Source organism: Sciurus carolinensis, chromosome 4, assembly GCF_902686445.1.
Source record: "Sciurus carolinensis chromosome 4, mSciCar1.2, whole genome shotgun sequence".
Classification (NCBI taxonomy): Eukaryota; Metazoa; Chordata; class Mammalia; order Rodentia; family Sciuridae; genus Sciurus; species Sciurus carolinensis.
In genome coordinates, this window is record NC_062216.1 from 102,955,710 (window position 1) to 102,970,821 (window position 15,112).

Sequence of the window (15,112 nt, forward strand, 5' to 3'; positions counted from 1 at the left end):
ACTCTCTGCTCTTCTACCTCACCAACTTCAGATCCCTGATGCTGCTCTCCTTCCTCTAAGCAGCCATTCCTCAAGGGGAACCCATTTTTAAGTCCAGTGGCAAGTCTCTATGGTCTGAGTCAATCAAGAGAACTTTTTTCCCTTTGCAAAGCAATTGTTAAGAGATAAGCATTGCTGTAACCAACAAGCGCAAGTGAAACCTTCCTCATAAAAATAAATTTTATTTCAGCCTCTGCTTGTTATCTGCTGTCACTTTGGAGCCATGAGGGGAGACCAAGCTCACAGGGTGAGAATGGAAATGGGGACTAAGAAGGCATCAAGGTTCTTGATGACACTTGTTCAGTTGCTAAGTTAGGCAGTCAAGGAACTGCCCTCTGCTTCTGGTTACCAAGCAACCCCTCTTAAAGACCATACAATTGTTCTCTGTTTTGTTTTGATATTGGGCATTAAACCCAGGACCACCAGGCAAGCATTTTACCACTGAGCTACATCCCCAGTCCTCGTAATACTGTTTTTGACTGTTAGAATAATTCAGACATCATTCAAGAAAATTAAACATTTATTGAGTACATGTTTATTTAGTTACAGCAACAGTTTCTCAAGAAAAAGATGTGAATTCCTTCAAAACTGAATGAAACAACTTTTCATTATTCTCAAGTTAGAACCAAATGTGTAATTCTATACTCTTCTTTAATAACTCCCAAAATACACAAAATACTTGGAATATATTCACATTACTCTCAAAACAAAGTACGTTAATGTAAAAAGCAGTTAAAGGGTAATAATCTCTACATGTCGCAGTACAGCATGATGCCTTCCTACAGCTTTAGAACTATTACTCAAAACGTTACAACTATGCAAAATGCTTAAGAAAAGGTAAAACACCTTCAACTTTTTCCAGTTTTTGATTTCAGGAACAGGTGCAGTTTCTATCTCCTTCACAAATCTGTTACAGAATCCATCAAAAATCACTGGTCCAGCTCTCAAATACTGATGATAATGCATGTGGACACATGTCTGTTTTGATAAATTTTGAATAGATGCTATATTCTTCAGAAATACTACAAGCCCTGGATTATTTTTGCACAAAAATAACATTCCAATATTCCCTGAAGAGATTTTATACAAAGCTACTGTCCATCATAGTCAAAAATCAACTGACTTTTTAAAAGAATATTCGCTGTCGCATTCTCTCCAATTTTTAAAAGGAATTGTTATGATGTGTTATATGTGTGTTTATGCTCACATATTCCGAATGTATATAGAACTAAACATAATTGAAGGTTGCACATCAGTTCTTAAGTTTGATATTAAGATGTCTGAGCACAGACCTTCCAACTAGCGTTCCCAGTATTAGTGTTAAGAGAAAATCTTTGCAAAGGTTCTCTTTTATTTGAAAACTAAGTGTATAGAAAAATCTAAAGAAATACTCCCCTTAGACATTTGTAATTATTAGAGATGAGGTGATAAATTTTCCAAAGTCAGACACTGATTTGCAGATCAAATTGATTCAGATTTTAAACTGCCCAGGTCAATATGCTATTCTTTATTATTTTTTTCATGATCCTGTAATTGCTAGATTTTGAATAACATCCTATTCCTTCATAGTTTTGCTTTTTAGATTCTTATGCCATCTTTTAGACTTCTGTCTTAAGTTTGTATAACTTAGTTTTTAAAAATCTATTTTTATATTCAATGAGATAAGAAACAACAAACATCAGAACAGTTCAGACTTTAATAAGCAAAAAAGGGTTGCTTTGGCAATGTAGAAAACGATAACTATTATTGTACAGATCATTAATCTATTTTTATTAAATATTAAAATGTAATAAGGCAATCATTACATTAAGATATGTGAAATTGCATTTCAAAAATGGATAACTGGCCCCACACCTGACATATTGCACCCCTACTTTTATTTTCTATTTAAGGAATCAAAAAAGTTACTTTATAAAAACAGATCAGTGGTCTTTCTAGAAACATCTCAAAAAGGTTCTCATTATAACTATGGTATTTATTACTTAAAATATACGTATCTGAAATAGAAGACAGTGAGAACTGGGGATGTAGCTCAGTGCTAGATTGCTTGCCTAGCAGGCATGATGACCTGGGTTCAATACATGATACCACACACAAAAAAATTAATAATGAATAATCCCTCTTAAAGCTTCCCTCTTTAATTAGTGTTTCTACCATCTCCTGTTCTCTTAAATTCACCTGTAACAGTTCAACTGAAAGCCTCTCTACTGAGGAATAAAACAATGTGATCTTGTTATTGAATCTGCCATTCAAGGAAAGGCAATGATTCCCTATTTGCTCCCATTAGTATCACCTGGGAAAACTGCTATGGTAGATTCCTAGCCCTTCAGACCTGATGAAGCAGTCCTTCCACCCCAGCCTCCCCGGGCGAATGTGGTTAGTCTTACACAATCCAAATTTGGTATGGCTAAGGGCAGAGTTAAAATGGAAGATATTGTTTCCACAGGTCCCAACTCATATAGTGGGATCCAGCAAAAAAAAAAAAAAAAAAAAAAAAAAGATAAAATATTGAATCATTAGTACTGAAAAATCAATGAGTATCTGCAGGGTGCACAAACTGTGGCCCCGAGCCTCCTGCCATGTAAGCCAGCACCTTTCCTGACCTGCAGGACTAAGGCAGACAGTGACCTGGGGTTGGTGGTGGGGGTGGGGGCACAAGGCCAAAAGAAAAGGCTTCCACTGCATTCCTCTCCGTCTCTACTTCTCAATTTCCCCATTTCATTCCTTCTTTTCCTTTACTCTGCCTTTTGCCATTCTCACTCTTATTCCCTTTTCTTCCCTCTCCCTTTTTCACTTCCTCTCTTTTCCTTCTTTTCTGATTATTCATTTACATCTTTCTTCTCTTACTTTCTCTTCCTGAAAAACTCTTCCTTACATGACATAAGCAAATTCGTACTGGAGATATGTATCAGAAAACATTCAGCCTAAGGAAAGGACCAGCAGAGCAAAACAGCTCAACGTAATAATGGCATGGTGTAACAGACCAGGTAGAATGTTCAAACCCATTCTTTCTTCTGAGTCTCACCTTATGAGGTTTGAAGGGCACACTATACTGGCTCCACCTGAAAACCTACTGGCATAGTGAAGTCTAAATGGCATGCCTGAGGCCCCTGATCAAGAAGAGAATCCAGATTTAGTTCTCAGTCTGGTCTTCCTGTCACTCCACCACTGACATATGATTAAAAAGCAAGGCAGCAACACATAAGCAATAATAGTGTTACAGGCTCGAAAATGTCCCCAAATCACTTGGTTACTGTATACATGATGAACTAGTCTTCATAAGGAAAAAATAGATTTTCTTAAAATATAAATCATAAAATATATTTCTAAAGGTTTTCCAAGTTCATTTAAGATGACTACTATCTTATACAAATAAAGTTTGATCTTAATCTTTCCACTTTGGTCATATTATAGCCCAGAGATAATTCTGAAGTCAAAACTGTGTGTGTTCTCACACACAGCCTCAGAGAATATATAGTATAACTTATATAAACTGCATAGATAAGCTATGTTTTCTGAAGGACTTCTTATACTGAAAAAATACTATGTTCTCCAATTTATTCATCTGCAATTTAATCTTATTAGAGCTAAGAACTTTCTTAAGAATTCTCAAGGAAAAAACTACCTTAAAGATAAAATTCCAAACATTAATTTTAAAACTGCTATAGACATTCTGTGATACCATTGACTTTAGGTAAAAAAAAAAAATGGACAGTTTTCACCATAACCCAATTTATGATACAAAGCTCAATTAGGTCAGGTTTCAATAGACCAGATGAAGAACCTTCCAGCTGGTCCACAATGTAGACCACAGGACAGTATAAAAAGGCCAGAACACAAAGAAGACCATGGCACACAATCCAAATGGATTAACCCATGGCCACAGTCTACACGGAGTCATCAGCCACACTGGAGCCCATGGGGCTGAGAGTATCCATTCAATGAGAAAATTAAACCTTATGGAACTTAGTGATATAGACTCATATCTTGTCAATAACCCAACAGCTTCTTCTAATTTCAAAATCACAATTATAATTTACCAACCATGCCAGGAATTGTGGTATCCTAACTTCAACCTTAAGGCTGGCAAATAATTTCCAGTGGTTCCCAGGCTAGTTAATATCAAAATCACCTGAGGTGCCTGTTAAAAACAGAATAATCCTGTAACTTATCTCTATACTCTGACAAACCAACTAAACAATGGCATATTGGAGACAGGGAAATCTGCTTAAGGATATCAGATGAGGTCAGAGAACTGCTGCTACTTTAAGTCCAAGTCCCTATAGTTGCCAAAACATTCACAATGGTAAAATAAAATGATGTCTGAGATTTTAAGATATTTCAGCAGAGGGGGAAAAAAAGAAATAAATTAAGCTGACTCAACATATTGCTAAGTATTAGATCAGGACAACGAGTACCACTGTGTTATGCGCTCCCTACTTTTTATGATCTTTAAATCTCTTCAATAACTTTTTTTTAACAGACTTCATCCTAGAGAGTATATCAGTCTCCAAGGGAGAAGCTCAAGATAACTATTTTTAACAAGCTGCTCAAAGAGTCTTCTATAGCCAAGCAACGGTCTCATTTGTAGACCCTTTCGGGTCTTATATACATCAGCCAAAGTTTGCAATTTTAGGATTCTCATTTTCTCAGCGAATTCAATTTCAACAGTTCACAGGTATTCCACCAAGGCATTCTGCCAAGGAAGTAGGCTCCTGCTCTCTCAACCCATCTGTTCTAAGACTGCTGGGCTGCTTATCAAGTTCTCTTTTTTTGGAGGGGGTGAGAATCAATTTCCAATCTGCTTTTTTAAATCTTCCTCTCTCAATCTGTCCCTGACTGAACTACACAAGACAGCGGACAACAAAGTACTGACTACCACTTTCTACAAACTCCCGGTCTACACAGAGGACACTGTGTAAGCCGAATAGCATGATTTTTCCTTCCTGAGTTCTCTTCTCCATTTAAGCATTAAAATTCAAAGAGAGAAAAAGAAGGTAACACATAGCGCCCGGTAAAATGAGATATGTGTGCCCTAGCAGGGTATGTATTAAAAGTTTAGAATCTATAGCTACACTAGATAGCAGTCAAGAGCACCAAGAGAAGTAATATTTTTTCTCAACTTCAAGGCTTGCCTTTAAAAATTAACTGTCCTGGCCAGGTACAGGGGTGCACACCTATAATCTCAGGAACTTGGGAGGCTGAGGCAGGAGATTGCAAATTCAAAGCCTCAGCCTCAGCAACTTAGCAAGGCCCTGAACAATTCAGCAAGACCCCGTCTCAAAATAAAAAATAAAAAGGGCTGGGGATGTAGCTCAGTGGGTAAGCGCCTGTGAGTTCAATCCCCAGTACCCAAAAAAAAAAAAAAAAAAAAATTAACTGTCTTAAGTGATGTTCAAAAAAGCAAGATTAACCCAGTAAATATTACTTTTTCTGTTGTTAGATATAACATTCTTCTTAATCCAAATCATCCACCAAAATTGTCTAATTTACTTAAAGTAAGGTTCTATACATTTGCTTTTCAAAAATGCCTTGCAAAGTCATTTTGAGGTAGAAGAAGTTTAAATGGACCACTTTTTCTACTCCATTGTAACTGAACTTACTGATCCCAGGAAGTATGCAGCTCACACACTTTGGCCCGTTGCAGTTTCCACCATCATATTAGCATTACTATTAAGTTTCTTACTTTATTATCAGCATATTTTTTGCTTCCAGAATGCCCAGTAAAGCTGAAATTTTTCACTTAAAGTGATTTAAAAAGAGAAGAAAAAGGAAAAAACTTCCCCAAATATCTTAGAACTGAGTTTGACAAGACAGTTTAATACATACAAAATGAAAACACTACCATTTTGCCTTCTTTCACAAAACACACACACACACACACACACACAAAATGCCTCAAAGTTTTCATTATTTTTCTTCTTTCTCATACAGCTCAATTTTTCGTGCAGCTTAGTTATAGTCTAAAAATAATTTTAAACATGATTGTCACAAAAATATTGTAGATCGGAGATGAAATGTATAAGGTACACATAGATTGTCAATGGTTACATTGGTTACATCACATTTCTTGAGAAACAGAACCTTTTCTGCCCCTGTAAACAACCTTTTTCTCACATGTTTAAAGTGAGGTTAGTGCTGACATAAAATTATTGCTATACTCACAGCTTGAGTGCCCACACTGTGTATGAGGTACATTTTCCATCCATACACCCCTACCATTCTTACTCACTTGAGAGTAGGAGCCACCAGAACTGTGCAGGCTACAACCATTCAATAATATTTTCATCAATACTGGAATGACAGCAAGTAATGTTACAAAACATCAGAGATCAAAAAAGTCTATTGTTGGAACCCCAAATTTTAACTTATTCTTCATTACATGAATATACTGCTCATTTAACTTCTTCAGGAAAAAAATTACTCTGGAGATGAATAATTCCTTCCTAAATACTTCATTCAAGATTATTCCTTCACACTTATGCTCTGACACTTCGTTGTTTTCATCCATTTAACTTAGCAGTCACCAAGAATCACCTTTCCTTTCGTGGTCTGTCATAACGGTCTCTTATGCTTTTCGTTAGTTGCTTGATAAATATTTTGTAAATCTTTCCACAGTATGTATGCACCGTCTTCTGTAGTTCCAGTTCTAAAGGTTTTAATAAGGAACGGATGTTGTTATCTTCAAAAGAACACTAGAGGGGAGGAAAAAAAGCAATTATATATATAAAAATTTAATTATTTTTCCAAACAATTTCTTCAATCATTTTAATATTAACAAGTTCCATTTAATATCTCATAGAAAGTATATGCTCAACAAATATTTTCAATGAATTATATTGAAATATTAGAGAAGGGAAATATTGATGGCAAATCCCTGGAGGAACTAGGGCAAGTTTTTCAGGGAGGGGTAACAGAAACAGCATTCCAAGCCAGGGGAAGAATGAAGGCAAAGACCCAGAGATACTGACATAAGGTGACCAACACTCTGAAGGTACCTGGTAGAAACTATGAAAGCTGGACTCACTTACCAGGCATTCCACCCTACTTCACCTTCCAAAAATCACCCTGGTAATAGGGTTGAGGCTAAATTAGAAAGGAAAGACATGGAGGCATGAAGTGGAGGAATGCAATATGATGACATGGTTTAGCATTTCCCAAAGGACCCCATCTACACAAAAGGATCCCAAGGTTACTATGTGTGAGAACTGCTAAATATCATGCAGTTTTCATAGGGATTCATACTAGCACTTTTTATTTTAAAAAGTCTAAAAAGTAACCAATAAATGCATTAGTTGAATGTTAACTGACCCCCCAATCCAAAATAAATTCTTGATCAGCTTCCTTTTTCACTAAAAAATACATATGCATCCTGATGAATGTATCTGGGAACAGTATAGTAGAAGTTAAGAGGAAATAATTTGTAATCATAGGATTGTCAATCAGGTGTATTTTTTTACTCCGTACTTCCTCTTAAGCATATTTTCAATTAGAAGGATGGATGGATCTTGAAAATAGAACAGTTTACATCAAAATCTGAATACAGTGAAAAATGCAAACTCACAAAGTAAATTTGGAACCTGAAATCTAAGAGGTTCAAGTGACCTAAGATTATACCTGAGGTTCACTAGCACCCTGGGGGAGAAAAAAATGAAAGCCCCACCCTAAGCACAGTGAGTCAGTCTGCAGGAAGCCCCAGGATTCAGAAGTGAGGAGATGCCAAGAGATCCTAAACTTTGGCACCACTTAACAACAAGATTGTGAGTATTAACTGCATGAGATCACCACTTTTAAGGTGATTTTAAAAAATCAATCACACGTACTGAAGATAAATATCTAAAATTGTTTTGAAAACAATTTTTTTTTAAAAAAAAAGAGGAAGAGAAGCTTAGCTAGGAACAATGTCCTACATGCCAGGTACCAGTCTAAAAGTTTTATATGTATTGATAAATGTAAGTCTCATAATAACTTCAAAACATAGACAATGATATCCTCATTTCACAATGAAGCAACCAAGGCAAGGAGTGAGAATTTCCCTAGTTATAATCCTAGTGAGAGGTGAAACCAGGATTCTGCCCCAGCAGTTCAGCTCCAGTCTAAGCACTGAACCACAACACAGTAATGCTTTCACACAAAAGCCAACAAAACAATGCTGTCAGTCTTCAAAATTCCTTTCAAAGGATGAACCTCAATGAACAGTAGGAAACTGAGAAAAGTGCCGTGCTATATACAGACATGCCTAAATGTGTCTGCTATTGAAGGCCAAAATGTCCAATGACATTCCAACATGTACAAAACATACACCTGAACGACTGGGAGAGAGGCAAATAATTATGGGAAGACCAAACTGATTGTTTAAAACTATTCTATAACAATAAAATGAAAACATTTAAGAATTAGGGGAAGATTGCTGATTCCTAGGACAGTATGGTACTTGAGATTCAGTTCATTCATTTTCATGAGCTTTAAATCCAAATGTTTGATTAAATATTTTTATTCCCTCACCAGGAAAAAAATTTCTTCTGATAAATATTTTTTGAAATAATAAACAAGGCTGACCTCCTTCAGCCCACCATCTGACACAGCAATTTGATCTTTAAGGGAGTAGACAAATTATCAAAATTGTACATAGGCTAAAGACAATGCATTCTGCCAGTGACATGAGCTGCACCTAGGTGTCCCTGTCCCGGGCCACATGTGTGTGCCCTACCTGAATGCAGGCCCTTTCCACCCAGCACGCTGTGCCTGAGTCATCCTTCCCTTTCCTCCTGATCCTAGCACTCATCATCTTTGGGCTAAGGTCGATTGTCAGCTCCCCTGGAAACCTTGCCTTATGTAGTTAATCATTCCTTGCTTTCACTGCACAGCACCCAGTACACAAATTTTTAGAAGGCCATGATAAATATAAATAAAAGACTGTCAGCTGAAGAGCAGAAAATAATTCGTGAGACTATGATGATCGTGATTAGGCAATTTGAGGCATTTTCACAGAACAGAACATGCATGGGAAGTATGGCAGACTGTAGTTCAATACAGCAAACCCTGAGTGTCCACCAAATACAACGAGGTACTATGGGAGAGAAACATTCAAGACTCCTGTGCAAACATAGTTATGCAAATAGAAGCGGGGTATAAAGTAAATCAAAGTTAACACAGGAACACCAAGGAAATATAATAATTCTGAAAAAAATACATGAAGCAGAAAATACCTCATGGAGTCATAAAATGTTTTGTTCCCATTTTGAATTTGTAATTTTTAAACAATATTTTTATTCACTCAACAAACTAATATTTAACAAATATGTACAGACTGTAAAAACTGATTTGCTGGCATACATAGCTATGCATTTGCATTTTAAGCCTGGTTCACATCCTTTATAATTCATACTGTTCACTGCATTCCATGGCTATGACTAAGCTTCTGTCTGAAACTTGCATAAATATCTTGGTCTGTATGCAATTCTTTAAAAAATTACACCTCTCACTGAATTATAGATAAGGGAAGATAAGAGCTTCATAAAAGACTGATTAACTTCATTAAGTTGAAAAATGGATAACTACAAACTGTAGTTAACACAGACCCAAAGCAAATACAAAAAAATCATTAATTTAATATTTGAAATCATTTAAAAACTAAAATCTATTTCATAAAAATCAAGCATAATTAATCAACTTAAAACTATTACTCAGATTTTTTAAAATTTATTTTTATTGTAAACAAATGGGATACATGTTATTTCTGTACATGGAGTAACAGCATACCATTTGTGTAATCATACATTTACATAGGGTAATGATGTTTGATTCATTCTGTTATTTTTTCCTTCCCCCCCTCCCCTCCCACCCCTTTTTTCCCTCTATACAGTCCCTCCTTCCTCCATTCTTGCCTCCCTCCCACCCCCCATTATGTGTCATCATCCACTCTATTACTCAGATTTTTAAAGATAAATATTTATAAACCAAAGGAAAATATCAAACAAAACTAAAGAGATTTAACTTGCTAACAGAAGATTGTTTTTAAATACTAGAAACAAAGGAATTATGCTTTTATAGGAATGCATTTCTTTTCTATTCTGCCAAAAATCTCAAAATCCTAAAAATATTTTTATTCATTTTTATCACCTTCTGACAATCTGTCATACAGCATTATTAAAACACAATATTAATTTTGGAAGGTATACAAGGCCTGTTAAATTAAAATGAAAACACTGTATTTCATAATTCTTCAGCAAGTATAGTCATATCACGACAAGTGACTATTTAGTAACTTTACCTGTCAAGTTTATAGGACAAGAAACTTAGCAAATTGTACCTGAAAACTGTGCCCACAAATGCTGCTGGCACCTTGCCCACCACCAGGTTTGAATTCCAGGAGAACGCTTTATTCCATTCCCCATCACAGTGGACTACCACGCCAACACACCAACATGGCACAGCACTCCACGTCCATGTGCATCCTATCCACTGCCCACCTTCACATCCAGGCAAACTGACCTCCTCAGGACGCTTCCACAACCTCTGAAGCTTGTTCTCAGTGCAGACAGGCCCACTCACCTGGCAAACGCTTCTTCATTCCTCAGACACACTTCAAATAACTCTTCCTAAATGAGGCCTCCCTGACCCTTCAGCACAGAACTGCTAAACTTCCTCATTCTAGTACAGTCTCTGTCACAATGGATCATAGTTAAGTGTTTTTATTTTTATTGCTACCTGTGAGGCTATCTTAGACCAGAGGTTTTCACTCACAAGCAAATGAGAACCTTGCAAATAGGGATCACAAGCTCTTCTAACCCCAACACTTAAACCAAACTAACACTCCTATTATTTATTTATGTTTTGTCTTCACATCCACTAAGATTAAGTAATCTGGCAGAGCAGGCAGTGCATCTGCATGAGAGCTCAGTGGTCATACTGGTAATCCCTCATGAGAGAGAAGCACTCATGATTTGATTACTTTTAAAGGCCCCACCACCTCTCAATACCATTACACTGAAAATTATATTTCAATGCAAGTTTTGGCAGGGATGAACCACATTCAACACACAGCAACCAACGAAATGTCATTGTTCCCCAAGTTAATGCATGAAGTTAGTATGTTGCTAATAAAATTATCCACAAGTTTTCTTTTGGAGTGAATCAAGTTGATACTTGTGGGAAAATAAATACATAGTAGCTAGGAAAACACTGAAAAGGACAGGTTATGAAGAAAGGATAGCCCTACCAGATTTTAAAACATATCATTAAAACAGTATGATACACAGATGGACAGACCAATGCAACAAAATAGAAAATCCAGAAACCACAAAGAGAATTGCAATATAGGATCAAAGTCAGTATCTCAACTCTTTGGTTTGATAATAAACTTTTTAAATAAATGGTATTGAGACAACAGGAGAGCCATTTGGAAAAGGATCAAATGGTATTCATTCCTCATCCAAAATTAAAGATCTGAATGCAATAAATGAAACAGTGCCTGGGGGAATTCTCCTACAACTGGCTCTATCTCCCAAGTGTAGGTAGGAAAAGGCTGATAAACTTGATTACATAAAATGTTTTAAACAAACTGAATGGCATGGAATGTCATCAGCAAAGTCAAATTGGGGGAAAATATCCACAGTTATATATCACAGATAAGGGCAAAGACCCTAAACACACAAAGAACCTTTAACAATTAAAGGGATGATAAAAATTCCCTCATGGAATGGCTGTACAATTCTGTAAATAGGCTAAAAATCACAGAATTATACACTTGAGAGAACTTCGTGCTTCAATAAAATTATTTTTAAAAAACCTATAGAAGAACAGGTGAAAGATATAAGAAAATTCACCCCAAAAAGATATTAAAGTGGTTCTTAAATATATAAAAAGATATTCAACTTCACTTTTAATAAGAGAAATGCAACTTAAAACTACCTCAAGATTCAGTTTCTGAACTACCACATAGACAGATTTTTAAAAAAATCTTGATAATATGTTCTATTAATAAGGATGTGGGTAAGAGGACGCCTTATAAACTGTTGGCAGGAATGCCAACAATCCTTATGGAGGGGAAACAGGCAATATCTTCATTATAATAATCCCACTCCAGGAATTTACCTTGATGATTCACTTCCCCAAACACAAATATGCACATGGCAAGGCTACACAATGCTGCATTATTTATAATTCAAAAATACTAAAAACTACCAAATGTCCTAACATAAAGAATGGTGCAGATATTTCCAAAATATTTTAAGTGGGGGAAAAAAAAAAACAAAGAAAAAATGAATACATACAGTATGCTACCCTTTGTGTAAGAAAAGAAAAATTATAAAACAAGCATTCACACATCTTCCCTTCTTACAAATAGAAACCCAAATTTACAAACCAGGAAGGGACACTGGAAACCTGTGGGAAAGGGGATTGGTTGTGAAGAGACAGGGAAAGAAGAGATACATCTAAGTAAACCCTTATGTGGCTTTCACTTTTTGAAGTGTATTAATATTCCACATATCAAAAATATTGTTATCAACAAGAATAGGGGAAAAAAGCTAAAACTAAAAACTTTCTGAAAAGAAAAAATAGACCCAAATGTACTTCAAATAAATAAAATAACCACACTGAAAGGGAAGGAAAAAGAACTACTTCAGGTAACTTCTGAGCATCGTATTGAGGGTTCACCCTTGTCCAGTGGCAGGGGAGGGAGAAAGAGGGCTGGAAACAAATCCAGAACACCTTAGTAGGTTGGTTCTGGGGTAATGGCATGAATGAAACATTTCTGAAATTATTTTAAACATATTATGGGGTAAAGCAAATAAGGAAATGTATTAACGTTAGAAGTCAGGATTCTAACAGCGGAACTGAAAGGGGATAAAATATAGGATAGAAGAAAGCAACAGAGAGCTTGGAGGAATGAACTAGAACTGGAGGATCAATGAGAACACCTGACTACATGTCTGAGTTCGCATCTCCTCCTGTCACTGAAAGGGCTTCAAAGCAAAGACACCCCTGTAGCAATAAACAAGCCTAAAATTCAGAGCCACAAAAGGGCACTAGAGCTCCTTTGCTGGATGATTAATTTCAGAGGTAAGGAAAGTATTAGACAAACCTAGAGTATTTTATTAAGACAGAAAATAAAAGAGATACTCAAAAAATTACTGAGACATGTCAAAGGGCACAAAAAGTAGCCAAAAAATGCTCTCCACGGCAAAATCTGAAACAACTTCAGAATCGACACAGAAGAGAATAACATTATAAATCACTGGGGAAAGGGGAATAAGTACCAAAGGGTTCATAGTGATTATATATAAATAAATAATAGGGCAAAAAGGGAGGGCTTGGTTCTTCCTTACAGAAGAATGCTGAATGCCAAATGATACGTGGAAGGAGTATTAGAACTGGACAACCATCAATCTGCAATTGCCTTGTAAAGACTGATCTGAGCAAGAACCAACAATGGATGCTCAATCTATAGGGAATCTAGGAGGGAAGTTGTGATAAGAAGCAGAGCATCTGCATGATTTCTGAGACTGTACCCACAAACTTTTTGCAAGAGGAAAAATAATCATACTGTGGAGAAACTGAACAATATTTTGACGGAGTGATCAACATCAACAAGGAGCAAAGATGATTGTACCTGCAACACAATGTCAAGTGGTGTTGCGTTTTGGAGTGCACATCCTGAACCTAATCAGAGGGAATGTCAGATAAGCCAAAGCCAAATAAAGAACATTCTAATTTAAAAAGAGAGAGAGAGAGAGAGAGAGAGAGAGAGAGAGAGAGGGAGAGGGGGAGAGATGGTAGTGGCGGTGAAGGGGCACTAATCTCCAAAAAGGCCAATGTCTCAAAAGACAAACACTGAGAAATTATTCCTTGATCAAAAGAGAGTAAAGACACATGGATGACACATGAAATATCAGTATCAAATTTTCAGAGTTTAATACTGGTGTGTGGTTTATAAGAGAATTTATTCTTAGTAAAACATTGAAGTTTTTAGGGGTAAGAGGATAACATGCAATTTTTTGGCAAATGGTTCAGAAAAACACAATGTATAGGGAGAAAACCAATGACAAAGCAAATAAGGCAAAATACTAAAAACTGATGAGCCTAAATAAAGGATTTATGGAAATTCTTTGCATTATTTTGCCAATTCTCCTTAAGCTTATAAGTTTTTCCAAACGAAAACTTTAAAAAAAAAAGCAAACCTTACATTTCTCAGTGCTTCATAAACAGCTCTAAATGCCGGCTGCTTATCATCATGGTAAACACCTCTGTTCCCGTGAAGAATAAAGATTCCTTCTTCTTCTGCTTCTTGGCAATTGCTTCCATATATACAATGATCTGGCCGATAATTCCATTGACATGGAAAAACAAAAAGGCTTTCTAACATAAAAAAAAAAAAAAAAGAAGCAAATACTAATTCTATAGAATCAACATTTTGCAAAAAAAAAAAATGCAGAATAAGACTTGAAATACTATAAAATACACTTAAGCATTTACATCTCCAACAAATCAATATTTAAGAAAAGTTTTACTGTCTCAAATATAAGTAACAACCATTAATATAAGTCAATTTCAATATTATCTGTGATTTTGTTTTATAGATGCAAAGGATAAAAGGATAAATGATTACCTGGATTGTGAAAAAACATAATATTCAGTAGATCTTGATCGCCCCATGTGATGTTTAGTTTGTACTTTTTAAGCAATGGCATAAGAATATCTCCCCATTTTAGCTGTACAGTTGTCATATCATTCTGTTGATGAAACATTAAAGAGTCTCAGATTTCAAGTTTAAATGGCAGCATGAAAGTTCCTGATTCCTCCCTTAGCAACTATTAGTAGGCACAGGGAGAAATGCAAACTCCTTTTGCTACAAAACAAAATGATATTTGATTGAGGAGAGCTGCCCAGTAGGAGAAGGGAAGATAACAAAAGGTATCTGAAGTTATCTGTAGGAGTGATAAGACTAATAAAATTCAGGAAAGAAAAAGTAGTAATAGTTTAATTACAACTTAATCATTACTTTTTCTTTTTGTTGTGCTGGTGATCAAACCCAGGGCCTCATGCATGCTAGGCAAGGGCAAAATCATTG

The 15,112-nt window shown here is 35.9% G+C and overlaps 1 protein-coding gene across 2 annotated transcripts in view; it reads right to left on the minus strand.

Moving 5' to 3' along the window:
• Positions 1-5,400: 5,400 nt before the first annotated feature.
• The window catches only part of Gxylt1 (glucoside xylosyltransferase 1), a 44,871-nt gene continuing 35,159 nt past the window's right edge, over positions 5,401-15,112 (minus strand). For both annotated transcript variants that reach the window (XM_047550205.1, XM_047550204.1), the window contains 3 exons: positions 14,651-14,774; positions 14,228-14,400; positions 5,401-6,734 (listed from right to left, as the gene is read on the minus strand). In XM_047550205.1, coding sequence (XP_047406161.1) covers positions 6,573-6,734; positions 14,228-14,400; positions 14,651-14,774 — 459 coding nt within the window. In that variant the 3' untranslated portion in view covers positions 5,401-6,572. The remainder of the gene's footprint in view (positions 6,735-14,227; positions 14,401-14,650; positions 14,775-15,112) is intronic.